The following is a 21,201-nucleotide window of genomic DNA, read 5'->3' on the forward strand; positions in this document are numbered from 1 at the left end:
GATGCTGAAAGCCAGGACCTCCAAGGTGGCTTTCTCTGAAATGCTACCAGTTCCACGCGCAGGACCAGCCAGACAGGCCCAGCTTTGCAGTCTCAATGCGTGGATGAGACGATGGTGTCGGGTGGAAGGGTTCGGATTTGTTAGGCACTGGGGAACATTTTGGGACAAGCCGGGCCTGTACAAAAGGGACGGGCTCCACTTGAACCAGAATGGAACCAGACCGCTGGCACTTAAAATTAAAAAGGTAGCAGAGCAGCTTTTAAACTGACTGAGGGGGGAACCCGACAGGAGCTGAGAAAGGTCCGGTTCAGAATAAACATCCCCCCTGGGATAAAAACCAAAGAAATGATGAAATTTTAAAAGGGGTAGGCCTAGAAGTAGGCATTGTGAGAGCAGGGGCACAGGATATCAATTCAGAAGAGCAAAATTACCACAGGCCAAACCACAAGTGCCAAAGACACTTGAAGAGAGACACTGCTTACAAGTGCCTGTACGCTAATGCTAGGAGCCTGCGAACCAAGATGGGAGAACTGGAGTGCTTGGTCTTAGAGGAGAGCATTGATATAGTGAGCATAACGGAGACCTGGTGGAATGGAGAAAACCAGTAGGATACGGTTATCCCTGGATATAAGCTATATCGGAAGGACAGGGAAGGACATATTGGTGGCGGAGTCGCTCTATACGTGAAAGAAGGCATTGAATCCAGCAAGCTCGAAACCCCAAAAGAGGCAGACTCCTCCACAGAATCGTTGTGGGTGGTGATACCATGCTCCAGGAGGGACTTAATACTGGGAACGATCTATCGTCCCCCTGATCAAAATGCTCAGGGAGACCTTGAGATGAGATATGATATTGAGGAAGCATCCAAACTAGGAAATGTGGTAGTAATGGGTGACTTCAACTACCCGGACATAGACTGGCTGCATATGTGTTCCAGTCATGACAAAGAAGCAAAGTTTCTAGATATTCCAAATGACTATTCCCTAGACCAGTTGGTCATGGAACCGAGCAGAGGGACGGCAACCCTGGACTTAATCCTCAGTGGGGACTGGGACCTGGTGCGAGATGTAAGTGTTGTCGAACCGATTGGGAGCAGTGACCACAGTGCTATTAAATTAAACATACATGTAAATGGCCAATTGCCAAGAAAATCCAACACGGTCACATTTGACTTCAAAAGAGGATACTTCACAAAAATGAGGGGATTGGTAAAAAGAAAGCTGAAAAACAAAGTCCAGAGGGTCACATCACTCGAAAATGCTTGGAAGTTGTTTAAAAACACTATATTAGAAGCTCAACTGGAGTGCATACCGCAGATCAGAAAAGGTACCGCCAGGGCCAAGAAGATGCCAGCATGGTTAACGAGCAAAGTCAAGGAAGCTCTTAGAGGCAAAAAGTCTTCCTTCAGAAAATGGAAGTCTTGTCCGAATGAAGAAAATAAAAAAGAACACAAACTCTGGCAAAAGAAATGCAAGAAGACAATAAGGGATGTTAAAAAAGAATTTGAGGAGCACATTGCTAAGAACATAAAAACCAACAACAAAAAATTCTATAAATACATTCAAAGCAGGAGACCATCTAGGGAGGCGATTGGACCCTTGGATGATAAGGGAGTCAAAGGTGTACTAAAGAACGATAAGGAGATTGCAGAGAAGCTAAATGAATTCTTTGCATCTGTCTTCACAGTGGAAGATATAGGGCAGATCCCTGAACCTGAACTAACATTTGCAGGAAGGGATTCTGAGGAACTGAGACAAATAGTGGTAACGAGAGAGGAAGTTCTAGGCTTAATGGACAATATAAAAACTGACAAATCACCGGGCCCGGATGGCATCCACCCGAGAGTTCTCAAAGAACTCAAAGGTGAAATTGCTGATCTGCTAACTAAAATATGTAACTTGTCCCTTGGGTCCTCCTCCGTACCTGAGGACTGGAAAGTGGCAAATGTAACGCCAATCTTCAAAAAGGGATCCAGAGGGGATCCCGGAAATTACAGGCCAGTTAGCTTAACTTCTGTCCCTGGAAAACTGGTAGAAAGTATTATTAAAGCTAGATTAACTAAGCACATAGAAGAACAAGCCTTGCTGAAGCAGAGCCAGCATGGCTTCTGCAAGGGAAAGTCCTGTCTCAGTAACCTATTAGAATTCTTTGAGAGTGTCAACAAGCATATAGATAGAGGTGATCCAGTGGACATAGTGTACTTAGACTTTCAAAAAGCGTTTGACAAGGTACCTCACCAAAGACTTCTGAGGAAGCTTAGCAGTCATGGAATAAGAGGAGAGGTCCTCTTGTGGATAAGGAATTGGTTAAGAAGCAGAAAGCAGAGAGTAGGAATAAACGGACAGTTCTCCCAATGGAGGGCTGTAGAAAGTGGAGTCCCTCAAGGATCGGTATTGGGACCTGTACTTTTCAACTTGTTCATTAATGACCTAGAATTAGGAGTGAGCAGTGAAGTGGCCAAGTTTGCTGACGACACTAAATTGTTCAGGGTTGTTAAAACAAAAAGGGATTGTGAAGAGCTCCAAAAAGATCTCTCCAAACTGAGTGAATGGGCGGAAAAATGGCAAATGCAATTCAATATAAACAAGTGTAAAATTATGCATATTGGAGCAAAAAATCTTAATTTCACATATACGCTCATGGGGTCTAAACTGGCGGTGACCGACCAGGAGAGAGACCTTGGGGTTGTAGTGGACAGCACGATGAAAATGTCGACCCAGTGTGCGGCAGCTGTGAAAAAGGCAAATTCCATGCTAGCGATAATTAGGAAAGGTAATTTCCGATTATCATAATGCCGATATCATAATGCCGTTGTATAAATCTATGGTGCGGCCGCATTTGGAATACTGTGTACAGTTCTGGTCGCCTCATCTCAAAAAGGATATTATAGAGTTGGAAAAGGTTCAGAAGAGGGCAACCAGAATGATCAAGGGGATGGAGCGACTCCCTTACGAGGAAAGGTTGCAGCATTTGGGGCCTTTTAGTTTAGAGAAAAGGCGGGTCAGAGGAGACATGATAGAAGTGTATAAAATTATGCATGGCATTGAGAAAGTGGATAGAGAAAAGTTCTTCTCCCTCTCTCATAATACTAGAACTCGTGGACATTCAAAGAAGCTGAATGTTGGAAGATTCAGGACAGACAAAAGGAAGTACTTCTTTACTCAGCGCATAGTTAAACTATGGAATTTGCTCCCACAAGATGCAGTAATGGCCACCAGCTTGGATGGCTTTAAAAGAAGATTAGACAAATTCATGGAGGACAGGGCTATCAATGGCTACTAGCCGTGATGGCTGTGCTGTGCCACCCTAGTCAGAGGCAGCATGCTTCTGAAAACCAGTTGCCGGAAGCCTCAGGAGGGGAGAGTGTTCTTGCACTCGGGTCCTGCTTGCGGGCTTCCCCCAGGCACCTGGTTGGCCACTGTGAGAACAGGATGCTGGACTAGATGGGCCACTGGCCTGATCCAGCAGGCTCTTCTTATGTTCTTAAGTCTCCATTGGAGGATGCATCCAAGTGTACATCCTGTTAAACCCAAGGAAGTACATAAAGGCTTGATTCTTCCTTTTAAGTTAGGTAGATGACAGTGTCATCAGGGTAGAGATTTATTTGTAACTGATATTGTATGCGGTACATTTTAGCATTACGTTTATAATTTATGTAATTTATATAATGTTCATAATTTATTTATACTGCTTAATATGATGAGAGCCAGTGTGGTGTAGTGGTTAAGGTGCTGGACTACGACCTGGGAGACCAGGGTTCGAATCCCCACACAGCCATGAAGTGCACTGGGTGACCTTGGGCCAGTCACTGCCTCTCAGCCTCAGAGGAAGGCAATGGTAAACCCCCTCTGAATACTGCTTACCATGAAAAAACCCTATCACCATAAGTCGGAATCGACTTGAAAGCAGTCCATTTACATTTTGCTTAATATGATAAAAAATCTGCAAGCAGTTTACATAAAATCCAATAAAAATACAATGTAATTCAATAACATTTCCAAAAAAAATGAGATGAAACAAAATGCAACTGTATATCACAAATAAAACTGAGCAGTGTACAAAACCAGAAGTCAGAGTCCAAGAAAGCTTGGATAAGCATATGTTTTTAAGAAGTGTTTAAAGGTCATTAGTGTTCCAATTCACATATTACCCAAAGGAGAGCATTCCAGTGGGTGGGTGCTATCACCAAGACCCACTTTCACATTGTCACCAAGAGACAATCCGCTGGTTATAGAACAACCAGCAGAGCAACTTAAAGATTGGCTTGGTCTGTACTGGTGGAGGCAGTCTGCTAGATATCCTGGTCGCAAGTTGTTTATGGGTGTCAATGACAAAACTTTGAAGTTGGCTTGGTAGCTAATAGATAGCCAGTGCAGGTCTTTCAACACTGGTGTAATATGTGTAAAGTCCCACTAAGCACTGTAGCAGCTGCATTTTGTACTCACGGCAACATCCAAACCAGGCTAGCCACACATACAGTGCATTACAGTGGTCTACTCATGGACAACTGTAGCAAAGCTATCTCTGTCCAGAAACAGCTATAGTTGGTACACAACTGAAGTTGATAATGGGCACTCTGAGACACTGAGGTCTCCTAGACCTTTAGTGACAGTGACGATACAGGCATACCCCACTTAATGTTGCTTCACTTAACGTCACCTCGCTATAACGTACATGCTGTATTTCTCGAGAAACGCAGCGCAGCAGCAGAGGCTTTAGCGCGTGGGGGTGGAAATAGATGCGATTGCGCCACCGCAAATCAGCTGGGAGGCGCAATCATGATCAGCTGGGAGGCGCGGCAGCGCAGCAGCAGAGGCTTTAGAGCGCGGGGGTGGAAATAGATGCGATTGCGCCACCGCAAATCAGCTGGGAGGTGCAATCATGATCAGCTGGGAGGCACGGCAGTGCAGCAGCAGAGGCTTTAGCGCGGGGCTTTGAGGCTCCGCATGGAGAGGTAAAAAAAGTTTTAAAAGGTAGTGCTTCACTTTAAGGACATTTTCGGTTTACGTACTCACTCTGGTCCCATTGAGTATGTTAATGCGAGGTATTACTGTATAGGAGCACCCTAAAACTACATCCTTGCTCCTTCAGAGACAGTGCAATCCCAGCTAGAGCTGGCACACAACCCAATTCTTTCTTTTTCAACAAGCCTTTTATGTAGAGACCTTATCCTGCATCTGTCTTGGAATTGTTTTTAGATTCCAAGTGTGCATCTGTCTTGGAATTGTTTTTAGATTTTTTTTAAATGTAAAGTTTGTTTTTAAAGATGTTATGTTTTAAGATGTTTTTAAAGATGTTTTTAGTGTTTTTGTTTGCCGCGCTGGGCTCCTTCTGGGAGGAAGCATGGAATATAACTTTAATTAAATTTTGGTAGTGGTAGTGGTAGTAGTAGTAGTAGTAGTAGAAGAAGACGATGACGACAACCTGGGAACCACCCATCCATATGGCTTTTGCCTTGACCGGATTCATTTGCAGTTTACTAACTCTCCAGTCCATAACTGCATTCAGGTGCCAGTTTAGGACATGCATGACCTCTCCTGATTCAGATGTTATCAACATATTGGTGACACCTTGCCCCAAATCTTATACTGAACTGACTGTCCCAAGTAGCTTCATCTAGATATTAAATAGGAGTGGAGACAAAATTGTGCCCTGTGACATCCTGCAGAGACTGTCACCTAATTCTCTGGAACTGACCCCTTAAGTAAGAGTGAAACCACCATTAAATGGTGCCCCTAGCTCTCAGAAATGGCCTAGGAGAATACCAAGTATCAAAAAGTGCTGAAAGATCAAGGAGAATCAACAGTGTCACACTTTCCTGCACCTGTTCCATCAGGGCAACCAAAGCCAATTCTCTCCCCAAACCAGACTTGAGCCCAGACTAGAATGAGTCAAGATAATTAGTTTAATCAAAGACCATTAGCAGCTGAACTGCCATCATGCTCTGGACCACCTTGTCCAAAAAAGGTGTATTTGTGGTCAGCTAGCAGTTGACATAAACCTCTGGGTCCAGGGTTTAATTGATAACAGAAATGGTTCTATTGTTATTGCAAATAATATTGCTGACAAGACCTCTGTCTTTTCCCTCTTCAGATATCAATGAAGTCAAGAATTGGTAGACAACTTATTACACAGTTTGAAGGAATATCTGGTTATAAAATCAATATTCAAAAAGCTGAAGTGTTAGGGTTAAACATTATCCTCCCCCACAAAAAAAAAAAGCCCCACCAATTGCTCCAGGGACCTTTTTCATAAATTCTGCTGGCCAAAAGATTAAATAAGGTATCTTGGCATATATCTTTGCAGTTACAATGTGGATCTTTATAAAAACATGGTCTGGCCTAACATTTACCTTTTGGGCAGAATAACATCATTAAGTTGTATATCCTAACTTCAATTTTCTTTTTTGTTATTGTCCAGATTTACTATCTGAGAAATTTCTGAAAGAGTAGTAACAAAAACAACTAATTTATATTGGCTGCTAAAAAAAATCTAAAAACTCTAGAACAGAGGTTCCCAAACTGTGGTCCGTGGACCTCTTCAATCTCGTGGTTCGAAATGTGGGGTGGGGCGTGAGCAGGAAGGCTGATGCTCTTTTGCAAGCCCTTTCCACACTGGCCACTCTTTTCCCCTCCCGATTGCAGGGATGTAACCCCTGATTAAACAAGCAATCGCATGAGGTGGAGGTGGGAGAGAGAAAGAGATTAATGGAAGCCACTCCTTCTCTGCCCCTTCCCAGTGCATGCATATTAAACAAGGGATCACAAGATGGTATTGGAGAAGAAGAAGAACAGCCTCTCCTTCCCCCATCCCCTTTCTGATTGTATGTTTAATCTGGGTTTTATCCCTGATTAAACAAGCATTCACAGGGAGTGGGGAGAGAAGCCCCAGTGGGCTGCTTGTAGAGATTCCCCTTTCCCTCTTCCCGAACCAATGCAAGGGGGAATTCCGTCCCATGGATGCTGCTTGTCAAGAGGCACCTCCAGTCTCCATTGGGCGGGTGAAGGGAAGAGATGCAGCATCTACTCTGGTGGCTTGTCCTACACCTTTTCTCTTTTGCAGTTTGTGTGTGCGTGCATGGGTTTGTCTGAGAACACAGTCACAGAAGTGAGAGCTTGACCACAGTGCTCTCAAATTTCTATCGCAATTGCTGTCCTTCCCCTCTTATACCCTCCATGCTTCTTTTCCCCCTCCCAGCCCATTTTGTAGCCCCCTTTAATGCCCCCCTTTGAAGCACAAGTCTCCTTTCCTCAACAGCCTGGACACATGAATGGTATCGTTGAGAGACACAAGCTAAGGAGGAGTAAACTAATAAAAATTTCCAAGTTGCAAACCATGATCCTTTCTTGCAAGTAGGCACCATATGAACACAGACTTCTTTTTGAGTAAAGGTGCGATTCTAAGGCTGCAGTTCTATGCACATCTATCATTGATCTTGAGGAGACTTAGTTTTGAGTAAATATGCATGGGATCAATTGCATGATGAGGTTTGTGGAGAAAAAGACAAAACAGTGATTATGTCTGGGAGGGAAAGGGTAAAGGAGGAGAAAGTGACAGGTTTTAAGGACTGATACCAGATCCTATCTGTAGAATGCTGTGAGTACAAGCCTTTTCAGCCCTTTCCCACCTCTTAAACAGACGACTTGCCTTTTGCAACCAATTCCACCTACACACGCAAATTTTATTTATTTATTTATTACATTTATACCCCGCCTTTCTTTTCACGATAGAAACCCAAGGCGGCTATATATTCCCAGTATATTCCTCCCATTTCTGTTCCATATGCTCATGCTACTAGTTTTTCAAACTTGAGGGCAATATAAAGGTATTTAAATGTCAAAATTTTAATTATAATGTTAATTATAGTGGGGGAGCTAATGGACCTATGTCAAGAAGCCACTTAGATAAGTTTTATTTAGATGATTGCCATGAGTTAGGGACAGATAACATCTGACCTGACATGCTTTGTGGACTTTTCAAGAGGATTTTATCGTAGAACAGGCTGGGTTATCAGCACCTGTTGCCCTCAGTTTCAAATACAGAAGCAGAATGGATGCTGAATCTGCCCTATGACTCAAGCTTAAAACTGTAATACAATATAAATAAAATAATAAATAAAAATAGAATTAAAATCATATAACATCTAGCACTGCACATTACAATTGGTAGAACAGGCAGAAAAGCACCTCTGTCAGATCGTAATCAATTTGAATGTGTACATATTTTATTTCAAAGTTTTGCTCTGGATATCTGTGATTGATGAAGAACTGGTTGCTACAAAGCTGACCTCCATCATTCCTGTCAGACCATAAATGTCAGGCCTGAGGACTGTAGTCTACAAGCCAAACCTTTTATTTTCCCTTCTCTAGGAAGTCTATTCTGTAGGTGAGTTACAGCACAGAGTTAGGAAAGGAGAAATCCTTCTCAGGCAAAATATAGTCCTGTTGCTTCTTCTGTAAAGTTGTCACAATAAGAGTCATATTTTAATTGCTTTGTAGTTCCATGGTATTCACCCTCACCTCTGTCAAAAGATGTCACAGGCTCTTGAAAATGCCCAGAAAGTTTTCCCGAATAAGCTTGTATTCTCATGGAATATTGAATCTTAGGTTTTGAGGTACTGAAAGAAGCCTCTATTCATGTAATTAAAAAAAAGCTCCATTTGATGTTTTTTAAAAACCAAAACCTTCAAGAGAAGGCTTATACTTTCCGAGGATGATGGGGAGGAGGTGGGGACAGTAGGACAAACCTTTTGGCTCAGCTGCCATTAATACAATTAGGAAATGAGTCATGAAGAAGCATCAAGGAGTGTCTTGTAGGGATTATTTATTTTGTCTCCCTGGGGAAATGTCTTTAAAATACTATGTTGGGTACAGTTAAGTCATTAGCTAGTGTAGCTTTTTTTAGCTTTATTACTCTACTGAAGGACACTTAATAGCATTAGAAAGCAGTCCCAAAATATCTAAGCAAAGGAGCAAAACAACATGCACAATAAAACCATTCTTGTAACTCTTCTATAGGTTTCAAAGGGAATCATTTTCAATAAAAAGCTGCTGCTCATCTTTGCTATGAGAAGGATGGGGAAAAAAACAGCATGTAGCTAAACCTGTAAAAAAAGAACAGCATCAGTGCTGAATGAACTGTGATGAATGAGGAGGAGCAGAAAGTGACTGTACATGGGTTGAGTGAGCCTATTTTTGCAATAATTTATTCAGCTTGGATGTCTTAGTTTTGAGGAGAGATGAGAGAGGTGATTCAGAGAAGAGGCACGGTGTACATAAAGAGCTTGTATCTGCAACTCATACAGTTCTGCAGCCATTATTTAATATTTTGAAAACAAGAAGTTTTTGATTCTAAAGAACTTGTAATAACAATTCAAGTAATCAAAAGTGTAGAGGGGATAACCTTGATTTATGATGAGAGTTTTATGAAATGTAACGTAATTGTTTTCTTGTATGTCTGTGTTCCTCTGCATACAGATTTCCTGAATATAGAATGCAAACTGGAAAAGGTAGATTGTGATAGCTCCAAGCATATTAGATCACCTCCTCTTAGCTATGTAAATATTCCCTTTCTTTGGTTACAGCTGACTTCTATACAGCAAGAATATGAAACCAAACTTAAAGGCCTGATGCCAGCATCTTTGAGACAGGAACTTGAAGACACAATTCATTCACTAAAATCTCAGGTAAACTCTGAAATGTTCCCATTTGTAAGCCTAGAATTGTACACAGCCTGTCTTGAGATATGATTGTTCAAAGAATTAATGGCATGCTGGTGTTAATATCAAAGTTTGACCATTAGCTGTGCATAGTCCTAGTTTCTGTTTCTTTTCCAGTCTGCTTTTCACTCAGAATGGCTGGTACTATGACTGAATCGTTATCGTTGTATATGCAGTATATGAAGAAGTAGAATTATCCTTTCTGGGGCAAAAAACCCAATCAGCCCAACTGTTCTTTAATAATGTATTGATTGAACATGTAGGTTAATGTTTAAAATGCTGGTAGGCTTTTTATCACAAATTCCCATTTGAGAAAGAAAAAAAAGTATGGTTTTCTGTTGTAAGCTGTTAGTGGCACAGAGAAAGGGTGCTAACACTCTCTGATTAATTTTACCTATTTATTATTACATTTATATTGTGCTTGTCCTCCAAGAAGCTCATTCTCATGATTCTCCTATTCCCCTTCATCCTCACAAAAACTCTGTGAGATAGGTTAAAATTAGACTGAGATGCTGTGAGTGGCCCAAATTCACTCAGTGAGCTTCATGGCTAAGCAGAGATTTGAACCCTGGTCTGACACTCTAACCCATGGTTGAGAACCTGTGGCCCTACAGATGTAGAATGCAACTCCCCATAATATTTGACCATTGGTCATGCTATGCGGAGCTAATGGGAATTGGAATCCAATAACATCTGGAGATGACAGTTTAGCCACACCTTGCTCTAACCACTACACCACCTTGGTCACCTCTGTATACCTATGCAAGTGCCAGCAGAGTGTAGGGATTGTACAATATCAAAGGCACAAGGTCACTGAATACAGTTCAACTTACCTGCAATTTTCTATCCATTGCTGAGTATACAAGAAGCATTCCAATACTATGATTGTATAGCCAGCATGGATTTTTCACATTACACAATGTTAAATTGAAAGTATCCCCCATTCCATTCTGCTGCTTCCCATAAGCGCATTTCAAACCAAAACCTTTGCAAAACTTACAGTCCTGAACTGAGACGCTTCCTTAACAACCATCTACGTTTTCATGGTAATACCCAAAATACTCGAAGGGAATGTAGAGTTCTAAGTGTAAAACAAGAGGGGGGAAATCTGGACCCCTGTTGGACTTTTTTCTGTCAGTGGTCAAGTAATTTGTTGAACTTCATTAAAAATCAGCCATGTTTACACTCTGACCTTCATCTTCTGCAGTTTAAAAGTTTAAAAAATGGGTGATATTTAATTAATTTAAGAAATTTCACATTGGAGTCTACAATAGCAGAGGCATGCCCAGTAAGAATCAACTGTCAGTGTTCTAAAAGCCAGACTAACAGCTGTTTGGCTTGGCTAATCGGGACCACACCCATGCCACACATTTATTCCACTTTAAACAGTCCTGGCTTCCCCCAAATTTCCTGGGAAGTGTAGTTGTTAGGAGACTCCTATTCCCCTTTCAGAGCTCCAGTGACCAGAGTGGTTGAACAGTCAGCCCCTTTTCTGGGGACTGTAGCTTTGTGAGGAGAATAGGGCATCTCCTAACAACTCTCAGCCCCCTTCACAAACTACAATTCCCAGGACTCTGTGGTGGAAACCCATGATTGTGTAAAGTGAAATAAATGTGTGGTGTGGATGTGGCCAAGGACAGCTTTGGTTTAAATTTGGGTGGGAGGCTGCATGTGCCTGCTGTAGAATAAAAAGGTGGGGGAAATGCTGAAAAGGAATGTTTTCCTTTTGGAAAGGAAAGGGGCTTCCACTCTGCCCAGTGCCCACCCACCCAATCTCCTCCCTTCTCTCTTTCCTCCTCCTTCCTCCCTACCCCTACACTTCCTCCCCTCCCCCCCTCCCCCATGGTCAGTCTCGCCTATCCTAAGCATGGTTGTACAGGAGTAAATCCCACTGAACTCCATAAGCATGCAAATGATCCATCCATTCTCAGCAAACTTGCAAAGGATCTAATTTCTTACCTCCCAAATTAAAAAACAGAGATTTTCACTAATAGGCAAAAAAAACACCTTGCGGTCTAAGAACCTACCTATAGCCAACAGATATTTCCATCAAACTTTAAAAAGCCGGGAAATTGGGCAACCATAGTGAATGCTTGGAGAATTTGGTAACACATGCCTCTGAGCATATGGTGAGTGGTGCATTAACAGCTGAATCTGAAACTGCAGTTTGAGGTAAAATTAGACTGATTATATGTTGCCACTTAAGCAAGATGCATGTGTGGTGTAATGGTTAGAGTGTCAGACTGGGACCTGGGCAACCAGGGTTCAAATCCCCGCTCAGCCATGAAGCTCACTTCTGTTTTTTGGGTTGATTGCAGGTGTTGCCACCACTCACCATATGCTCAGAGGCACGTGTTACCAAATTCTTCCAAGCTACACAGCAAGTGGATTGGACTGTGAAAGACCAACCCAAACTGTGTTTCCATTTTGACAAATTTGTATGGTAATACAATATCTCAGAGAGGAGGTCAGGTCTCCTGCTTCCTGGTACATTCACTATAGCTGCCCAATTTCCCTGCTTTTTAAAGTTTAATAGAAATATCTGTTGGCTATAGGTACATTCTTAAACTACAAGGGTTTTTTTTTTGCCTTTTAGTGAATATACTTATTCCTCTTGGAGCAGAAGCCTTTAGGAGCTGTTTGTGCTCCACTTGGAGAAACTTGAAATACTTTGCTGCTCTTACATTCCTTTAATGCCAGAGGTTTTCAGAGCAAGTTCAAAAGGTTAAAATTGATATTTGTGAAATGATTTCCACCCTTATGAATAGAGGAAACCTTCAATAAAAAAATTCCTCTTGCCATATATGTATTTGGTAAAATACTGGTTTGAAATCAGTAGTTTTAATTAGTCTCTTGATGCTGTCTATGATATCTGGCACATAAAATATTGGAGGAAGCCCCACTACAATAGAAAGCACCTACAATAGAAAGAGGCTTGTCATTAATTTATTTGCAGTTGCTGTTTAAAATATATGAATACTAGAAATGATACATTTAGAAATTTCCTTTGGTGGTATTACTCATAATTAAATTGTATCCCTCTTGCTATTGGTAACAGGAGTTTTATAATTTTCAGAGGAGTTGCCATGTTAGTCATTTGCAGCAGTAAGAGGCTGGTGGCCAGTAATGTAGTGGCAAATTCAGAAGTACAGGGTCCCTTCATGATAGTCACACCATGCCCCCTCAGAGCAACACCCTCTTTTCCACTTTCTCTAATCTCCCTTGCTCTCTATATCATCTCATGAGTCCACACTCCACTACAACAGATGTCCCTAAGAGACAATCAGCATGAAAGGGGAGGCAGTGTGTTGGTTACTGCGAAGTCTTCTCAGTGACTGATTCACCTCATTTTACTCCGACTAGTTCCAATCAGCAAAAAGACAAGGACTCTTCTCAGTTGCTAACACACTCCCTTTTCATGCTGATTGGACCCCTTTTTCCAAACAAGTAAGGTGTCTATGAGCCCCACAACCATGGACACCTACACCCCTGCTTGTGGCATCTTAAAGACTAACAAACTTATTATGGCATAAGATGTCATGGATTACAGTCTGCTTCATTAGATGTGTCTGATGAAGCGAACTGTAGTCCATGAAAGTTTATGCCATAGTAACTTTGTTCCAGTGCAATCCTAACCAAGTCCACTTAGAAGTAAACTTCCAAGTCATTGAGGTTATGATTGCAGCCTGAGTCTTTAGGGTGCCAGAAGACTTTGGAGTTTTGTAGTTACTGTTGCTTGTGAGAACAAATTCCTATTGGAATTCACTACAAAATAAATAAATGAGTTAGGAATTTACCTAGGAAACCTATTTCAATTTAATAAGGAGTGTACTAATGTAATAGGTATGCCTAGTATAAAACATTCCAGTGATGACAACTGAAAAATCCCTAGTTTCCACTGTAGCGAGTTTGGGGTTGCTGGGTTTTATTTTTTTTAATGAAATCTGATTTCACCTGCAGGGTTTTTATTAGCACACACAGCATTTCAAAGGAGGAAAAGTCACTGGGTGTTAATGCACAAGAGCATAGTTGGCAGCTGTCTGTGCTGTGAAATACAGTAGCCAGTTACAGACTGTTCAGTAAGCAGGGCTCCCTTCCGCAGCACAGGTGTCCTCGTCTTTGAAATTGTTGAAATTCTTGCTTCAAAAACATCAGACAGAAAGAGCAGTGGAATCCTGTTCCAGAGGAATGAGGGGCTTGGCTGGGTAAAAGTACCAACCAAGCAGTATGAACAATGAACAAATAGGAAACATTCACTTCTCAAACAAAGCTTTGCTTATGTTTAAAATATGTTGACCTCCTCCATCCTGAGACTTTCAGTGTATTCTTTGTGTCCTGTCCTAGCATGGCTCCAGTGCATGGTTATAGTATGCTTATGATTTTGCCTCTCTGATGAGGATAATCTAACCCCTTTTTTCAAAAGGAGATTCTAAGGCAGTCTTACAATATTGTCTAAAATATGTCATTGTTAACACTGAAATTGTATAACTCAGGATTCTCATGCCCATGCTTAGTTCCTAAGCCACTGAGTTCTTGTAAACATCTTTTAAGGCTTAAGTTTTTTTTTTTAAAAAAGACATCAGTGCTGACGTGCAATTCTAGACTACGTGTATGAATGTAGGCCAAGGAAGGTATTTCCAGATCATGTAATTCACATGACTAGTGTTTAAGCTACCTCCCTTATCAGCATACACAATATCATAGGCAGCGAAATCTACCCATAGATAATAAATGTAGATAAGCTATAAATTGAATTTAAATAATAATTGTGTTACTACCTCTGAGAAACCTCAACCACATCTATTAATTGGTCTTTTGTATACAAGGAGCCCCTTGGTCATAACAGCTGTATTTTCTAGGTAAATTTTCTGCAGAAAAGGGCATCCATCCTACAGGAGGAACTGAGTACATATCGTACCAGAAGGTAAGCTGATACTTCCTGCTCAGATTGTAACACTTCACACCTGGCATTGGAGAGTTGCAAAGTGTAGTGAAAAGAACTCCAGTATGATGGCAGTTTGAAAGCCGCTTGCTATTCAGTAAACAGAGCATCTTTGGGAAGTTATCCACTTCCCCTAAACTTCAGTGCTTAGTATTAGAGGAAGATGAGAACTTGCAGGTGCATTGCAAGCCTGGGCCTCACCTTGGCATTCATGAGATGGTGGCTCAACACACAGCTGCAGTTATGTGGAGAGGCCACCGCCTTTAAAGGTGATGCAGTTTGTAATATTACAGATTGTTATCTTCAAAGCACCTGATCTTCACCCACTTATTCTTACTTAGACATTTACACCATTGTAAATAAACGGCCGCCAATGTTGCAACAGTAACATGAGGGCGCTCTGTGCCTTAAACAAGAGTGATTCACTGGATGATTAAGTGAAAGGGATCTTCCAGGCGATGTCACTGAGGGTTTTCACACTGATACTCACTGATAACTCAACATTTCTGCGGTGCAACAGGATATGTAAATACTATTTTAATTGAAAGCCTGTGTAAGATGTGACTGTAATATGAAAGCAGGAATATCTCAGATCTTCTCAGCAGGTTATTCCATAGACTTCTGCCTCATTTAACTTACACTGATAGCAACAATGAGAGGTTCACATGTGTGAGGTTCCAGTTTGGTTTGAAAATACACATCTCAGCATATTAAGCCAAAATATTCACGGGCTTGTGTGCTCTGTCTTCACTTGCCTCTTCCCTCCTCCCTTCTCAGCATACAATTGAAGACTTCCTGGATGAATTAAACATAGTTTTCCCAGTATATCTGAAATGGAAAACTCACACACACCCTCCCACCTGTCAGTCACACCTCATCTGCACCTACTAACATTCTATTAACACTTTCCTACCTGGACACAATTTCAGAACAGTTTTAAACACATAAATAATTCTGATTTTGTTACAATCTCATAAGATCCTACCATGGAAAACAAGAAAGAATCCATGTCTTCCAGGCATAGAAGCCTGCATGGAGTCCCATGGGCTTGGGTAACATACTGTTGCAATCCATTAGGTTGCATCTGCAGGTCTGTTTCCAGATGCACAGAAAATAAGGGGCTCAATTACGATACACTGCAGATAGCAAGTCTGAGAGGGCAGACTGAATATCCATATCAGTGCACAGACAAAAAAGTATCCACATCAGAGTATGGCATGCATTTTTCATCGTACATGTTGACTGAGATCCCAAGAGCAGTGTGTAAAGCACTTCCACCTATGAGGACTGTACCAATTTTCACTTCTATCTACATTGCATCCCCTTACAATGGCATGTATCCAACTGGTGGATACATTTTGATCCAGCAGGAGCTATCCACTCATAGATGAGGAGGAGAGCTGATTTTTACAGATGGCCCTGGTCCTCCAGTCCTCCCAAACATATGGGGGGATGGGGGAAGGGAAATTGGAAGAAAATACTTCTCTTCTTGCTCCATTAGTGGACAGCTCCTGTTTGGCCAGTAGCACTAGGAGGACCAAAAAGATTCTGCCCACTCTCTTAAATGCAGGTCCATCTGGTCCCCCAACATTCAGGACCAGCTTTTAAGGGCAATGGGATCCATGGAGATGAGGGTTCTCAAATGTCCCTTTGTGCACATGTCTTCTTTTATCCCACCCATTACCATGGGTGCTGTTCAAAATTGGTTAGTAAAGCCTTTCAACACACTGCCTATTAGTGGGGACGCTGACCCCAGGAAGTAGGAAAGAGTCTGATATTTTTAGTGTTGTCAATAGTTAAAAGGTAACTTTATGGCTGAAGAGTGCATTTTATTTTATTTTAGGTAACTGTTGGAGCTGACATTTCTTCAAGTGTCTAATGGACTTCTTTCAGCAGGTTTGAAGATTTGGATCTTGTGAACTAATCTGAAAGATCAGTGGTTGTTTTGTTAAATCAGACAATGTAATTAAGTTAATGAAAGTGCATCTTTCATACATAACAGTATTTTAAGTTATCATTTATTTGAATTATTTTTATCATTATATTACAGATTTTTAAACTTTTGATATATTGGATATCTGTATATGTCAATATACTTACTGAAAAACTTAATTTTGTTTGCTCATATTACTTTAGTTACTGACTTTCTGCTGCAATTTTGTTCACTTTTACACATGCTATAAATCACGTCATTATTATAATTATCATTATTATATTATCCAAAATATGTTCAAACATATATGGCATTACTTTCATGTTCACGTTATATAATATTAAAATATTTTTGTAAATTTTTGTTTGCACCTTATTTTCATTATCAGTGACATATCATTTGCTGCAAAAGTACCTGCAATGATTCCATTAATGTTTCTTATTAAGAAGTACTCTTAAGATTTTGTATTTAATAGGGTACACTTTTGTGACAATAGAAAGACTATATAATTGGTTCTGATCATCGTTTTTTGCTATTTGATTGATTAATGAGTGATTTCACAAGAGACAAGAATATATCCTAGTCTGGAATTTATTGCTTCTAAATAAGCTGGTATAGCAAAACATTATAAGCAGAGCTTGGAAAAGTTACTTTTTTGAACTACAACTCCCATCAGCCCCAGGCAGCATGGCCACTGGATTGGGCTGATGGGAGTTGTAGTTCAAAAAAGTAACTTTTCCAAGCTCTGATTATAAGTGTATTATAAGTCTTGACAATGAAATCCTTAAACTGATTTACAGTCATCAGAAAAGTATTTCCCTACAATTCAAGTGTAAATTGTCTAAAAATTGTAAATACCTTGAGTGGTTCCTTCAACATTCAGTGTGAATTACCTGATGGGTTTGGTGGGAAACCAGCTCTAGAAAAATGAAGTGCTAATACTGACATTGCAAGGGATTGTTCACATATATCAAAGGTAGTGGCTGTGATGCCCTTCAGATATTGCTGAGCTACAACTCACTTGGCCATGCTGCCTGGGGCTGATGAGAGGAGGAGGAGTCCAGCAACATCTGGAGGACACCACTGTGACTACCCCTGCTTTACATGAGGCACATGCCTCAAGTGTGTTCCAACATCAAAGTGAGGAAAGACCACATTTTGTAGAAGGGAAGCCATTTTAAATTAAAAACTTTTAAAGCTAAATATGTATATAATATATACTGAAATGCAAAATCTTATGCAAAAAGCATCCTCAGTTTTCTTGTTTAACATATTTTAATTCATTTTTAATTAAAAGCATCATCTGAGCACAGCACGTTTTTACCATCTATCCCTCTGAAATATATAAAAGTAGTGTTTAGGCAAGGATTGGGACCCCTGTTTCATGTTTTTTAAAGCAAATATCACATGCTTGTGCCTTGTGCAGCTCAAGCAACATGGTACTCAAGCACAAAATGTTGCACGACAAGACGTTTTGAAACATTAGAAACATACAGTTAGAAATAAAAGCAATAATAATTTTGTATGTACTTTCAAGATTCAAAGTGCTTCACATCTGTTATTTAGCTGTGATCTTTACAGCAACCCTGTAAGGTAAATCAATATTAATATTCCCCATCATGCAGATTGGGTGGGTGGGAACTGAGGCTGAGAGACAGTGGCTTGCCTAAGACCATCTAGTGAGTTCAGGGATTTCTGATTAGTATGTTGTTTTGCTGTTTTCAGGGTATCCATTATTAATTTTAGTGTATGAAGAAAGTTATAGTCATTTTGGTCAACTCCATGGTCATAGATCTCATGGGATACCTAGATCATGAGATCCACTAATTCATTAAATAAAACCTTCTAGTAACTCAGCTAGTGGTAGATTCCCAACAGAGGCCATGCAAGCCCTGGACAGGTGCCTGGACTCGGTGGTGGACTGGATGAGGGCCAGTAAACTGATTCTGAATCCTAGCAAGACAGAGGCGTTATGGGTTGGTGGTTTCTGAATTCGGATAATTGGTCAGTTGCCTGATTTGGATGGGGTCATATTCCCTCTGAAAGAGCAGGTTCATAGTCTGGGGGTGCTCCTGGATCCATCTTTGTCACTAGAGGCCCAGATGACCTCAGCGGCTAGGAGTGCCTTTTCTACGGCCATTTCTGTGCCGGGATAGCCTGATCACTGTTTTCCATGCACTGGTAACCTCCAGGCTGGATTACTATAATGCGCTCAATGTGGGGCTCCCCTTGAGGTTGGTGTGGAAGCTGCACCTGGTGCAAAGTGCAGTGGCATGACTGGTCACTGGGGCAGGGTATTGCCAACATGTCACCCTGCTGCTGAAATAATTGCACTGGCTGCCCATTAGCTACCAGGCCAAGTTCAAGGTTCTGGTTTTGGTGTACAAAGTTCTATACAGCTTGGGACCAGGATATCTGAAAGATTGTCTTACCTTTATACACCTAGTCGATCACTATGCTCTGCAGATGAGGGCCTCCTGCAGATACCATCTTATCAGGAGGTCTGTTCTGCACAACAGGGGAAGCGGACTTTTAGTGTAGTGGCCCCTACCTTTTGGAATTCCCTCCGCTTAAATATTAGGTGCCATTTCTGTTATCTTTTTGGTGCCTACTGAAGATCTTCCTCTCTCAACAAGCCTTTTAAGTAAAGACCTTATCCCAACCCACATCTGTGTTGGAATTGTTTTTTAAGTTGTTTTTAAAGCTTTTTTTAAAAGATTTTTTAAATATGTTTTGGTTTAATATATTTTAAAGTCTGTTTTTAAGATGTTTTAGAGTGTTTAAAGAGTTTTGTTTGCCGCCCTGGGCTCCTACTGGGAGGAAGGGCAGGATATAAATTTAATAAATAAATAAATAAATAATATTGCCAGATAAAAACTTTTTAAAGGTATCACACACTTCTCCAATATGTGAGACTATTTCTGGGGAAAATAATTATGTTGCTCAAAGCTTTAAATCGAGGGTGATCCCTACCACTATGTAGATCTCGGATTGCACTTTAAAGGGGACAACACTTGCATCCCTGTGTAACAGAGATGTTGCCTTCCTGGGAATGTAATGAAGCAATATAAAACTGCCTGTCAGCTCAGTCTGAGCAAACTTAAAGCCCCTCCATAGTGAAAAGAAAGTCTATGAATATGAGACTGAGCGGACACAGCGCCCTTCCCCTGGAGGATCATTGTCCTACACAGAGCCATCCAGCAGCGAAAGCTATGTACGAGAGACTTTTGTAAATCCACAGAGCAGAGAGAACCTCAGCTATGGGCGAGAAGCTCTCGGCTCCACAAGGACTTATTTAAGGGAAAACTATGACTCTCCAAGAACTGAGACTTACTATTCTGAGTATAGAAGTGAAGATCCTAGTCCCAGCAACCCCTACCTGAGTCAAAATTACAGTTTGCCTCGCCATGAAGGACACTCCACATACATGACAAAAGACTGGGATGCCAATTTTCCTGAGGATTCCACATCCACATCCTCCTACCGGAGTTATGGATCATCATTAAGCAGCAGTACACACCCAGAGGCACTGAGTGCCCGGCAACCAATTGCAGAGCCATATCCCTACAGTTATGGCCAGAAGGATGTCGCATGCGAGAGGTGCACAAGCACAACTCAAGTGTGAGCTACAACAAGGGATAAAATTTCAACTTGTCTTCCTGTAACTTGTAGCGCAGTAGATGACAGCACTGAAGGAAGATAGGCAGCATTGCTTCAAGTTTGACAAGGGCTCTCAGCAAGAGACACTTGGTGCTTCATATGCCTTTGGCACACTTATGCAGGAGTCCATATTCATTGGGACTTTGATTCCACAAACTGAACATGCTCTGGGATCTTCTGCCCTTCATATCGCTGCTTTTCTAGGCAGAGGCCACCTCATTGATGTCATACTGTGTTTTGTACTGCATTTACGTATATGGATATTGTTTATGTATTTTGCTTTGTAAATTAATTTGATACATTTTTTATTGTACCTTGTGTGTTCTATTGTAAACCACTTTGAGATCTTTTAGATAGTAAGCGGTCTACAAATGGAAATAATATAATATAATATATATACATGACTGTGCACGTTGAAGAAAGCCATAGGAAAGCTAATAAGACATTTTGACAGGTGCTGGGGGGATTTTGTGAAGCCTGGAGACTCAGTGAGAGCAGGTATGGATGGAAACTAGTGAGCTTGTGAAGCAGATCAAAACTCTCACTGGGTCATTAACTAAGAGACACTTGAAAGAGCAAAAGGATTCAGTGAAAATGGAAATGGACTGCCTTCAAGTGGATGGCAACTTATGGTGACCCTATGAATAGGGTTTTCATGGCAACTGGTATTCAGAGGTGGTTTACCATTGCCTTCCTCTGAGGTTGAGAGGCAGTGACTGGCCCAAGGTCACCCAGTGAGCTTCATGGCTGCGTGGGGATTTGAACCCTGGTCTTCCAGGTCATAGAACAGAATACAGTTGTGGCATAGAGACTAATCTACACAACTAGATAAGTCTTTATACCTCTTTACCCTGGCCTTTGACACCTGAGACATGTATTTTTAGGGCCCACCCTATTTTAGGATTTTAGGTTGTTTTAAAATTGTTTTTAATGTCATATTTAACATTT

At 41.1% G+C, this 21,201-nt stretch overlaps 1 protein-coding gene across 7 annotated transcripts in view; it reads left to right on the forward strand.

Annotated features, from left to right (window-relative positions):
- The window catches only part of CEP112 (centrosomal protein 112), a 433,937-nt gene extending 417,108 nt beyond the window's left edge, over positions 1–16,829 (forward strand). For 2 of the 7 annotated variants that reach the window (XM_061615581.1, XM_061615583.1), the window contains exons 26-28: positions 9,584–9,685; positions 14,578–14,642; positions 16,504–16,827. In XM_061615581.1, the coding sequence (XP_061471565.1) occupies positions 9,584–9,685; positions 14,578–14,642; positions 16,504–16,507 (171 nt within the window). In that variant the 3' untranslated portion in view covers positions 16,508–16,827. Of the gene's footprint in view, positions 1–9,583; positions 9,686–14,577; positions 14,647–16,503 lie in introns of those variants that run through there. The other 5 variants (XM_061615582.1, XM_061615586.1, XM_061615587.1 and 2 more) reach the window with 4 other exon arrangements.
- The last annotated feature ends 4,372 nt before the right edge of the window (positions 16,830–21,201 follow it).

Source organism: Rhineura floridana, chromosome 3 (assembly GCF_030035675.1).
Source record: "Rhineura floridana isolate rRhiFlo1 chromosome 3, rRhiFlo1.hap2, whole genome shotgun sequence".
In the NCBI taxonomy this organism is placed as follows: domain Eukaryota; kingdom Metazoa; phylum Chordata; class Lepidosauria; order Squamata; family Rhineuridae; genus Rhineura; species Rhineura floridana.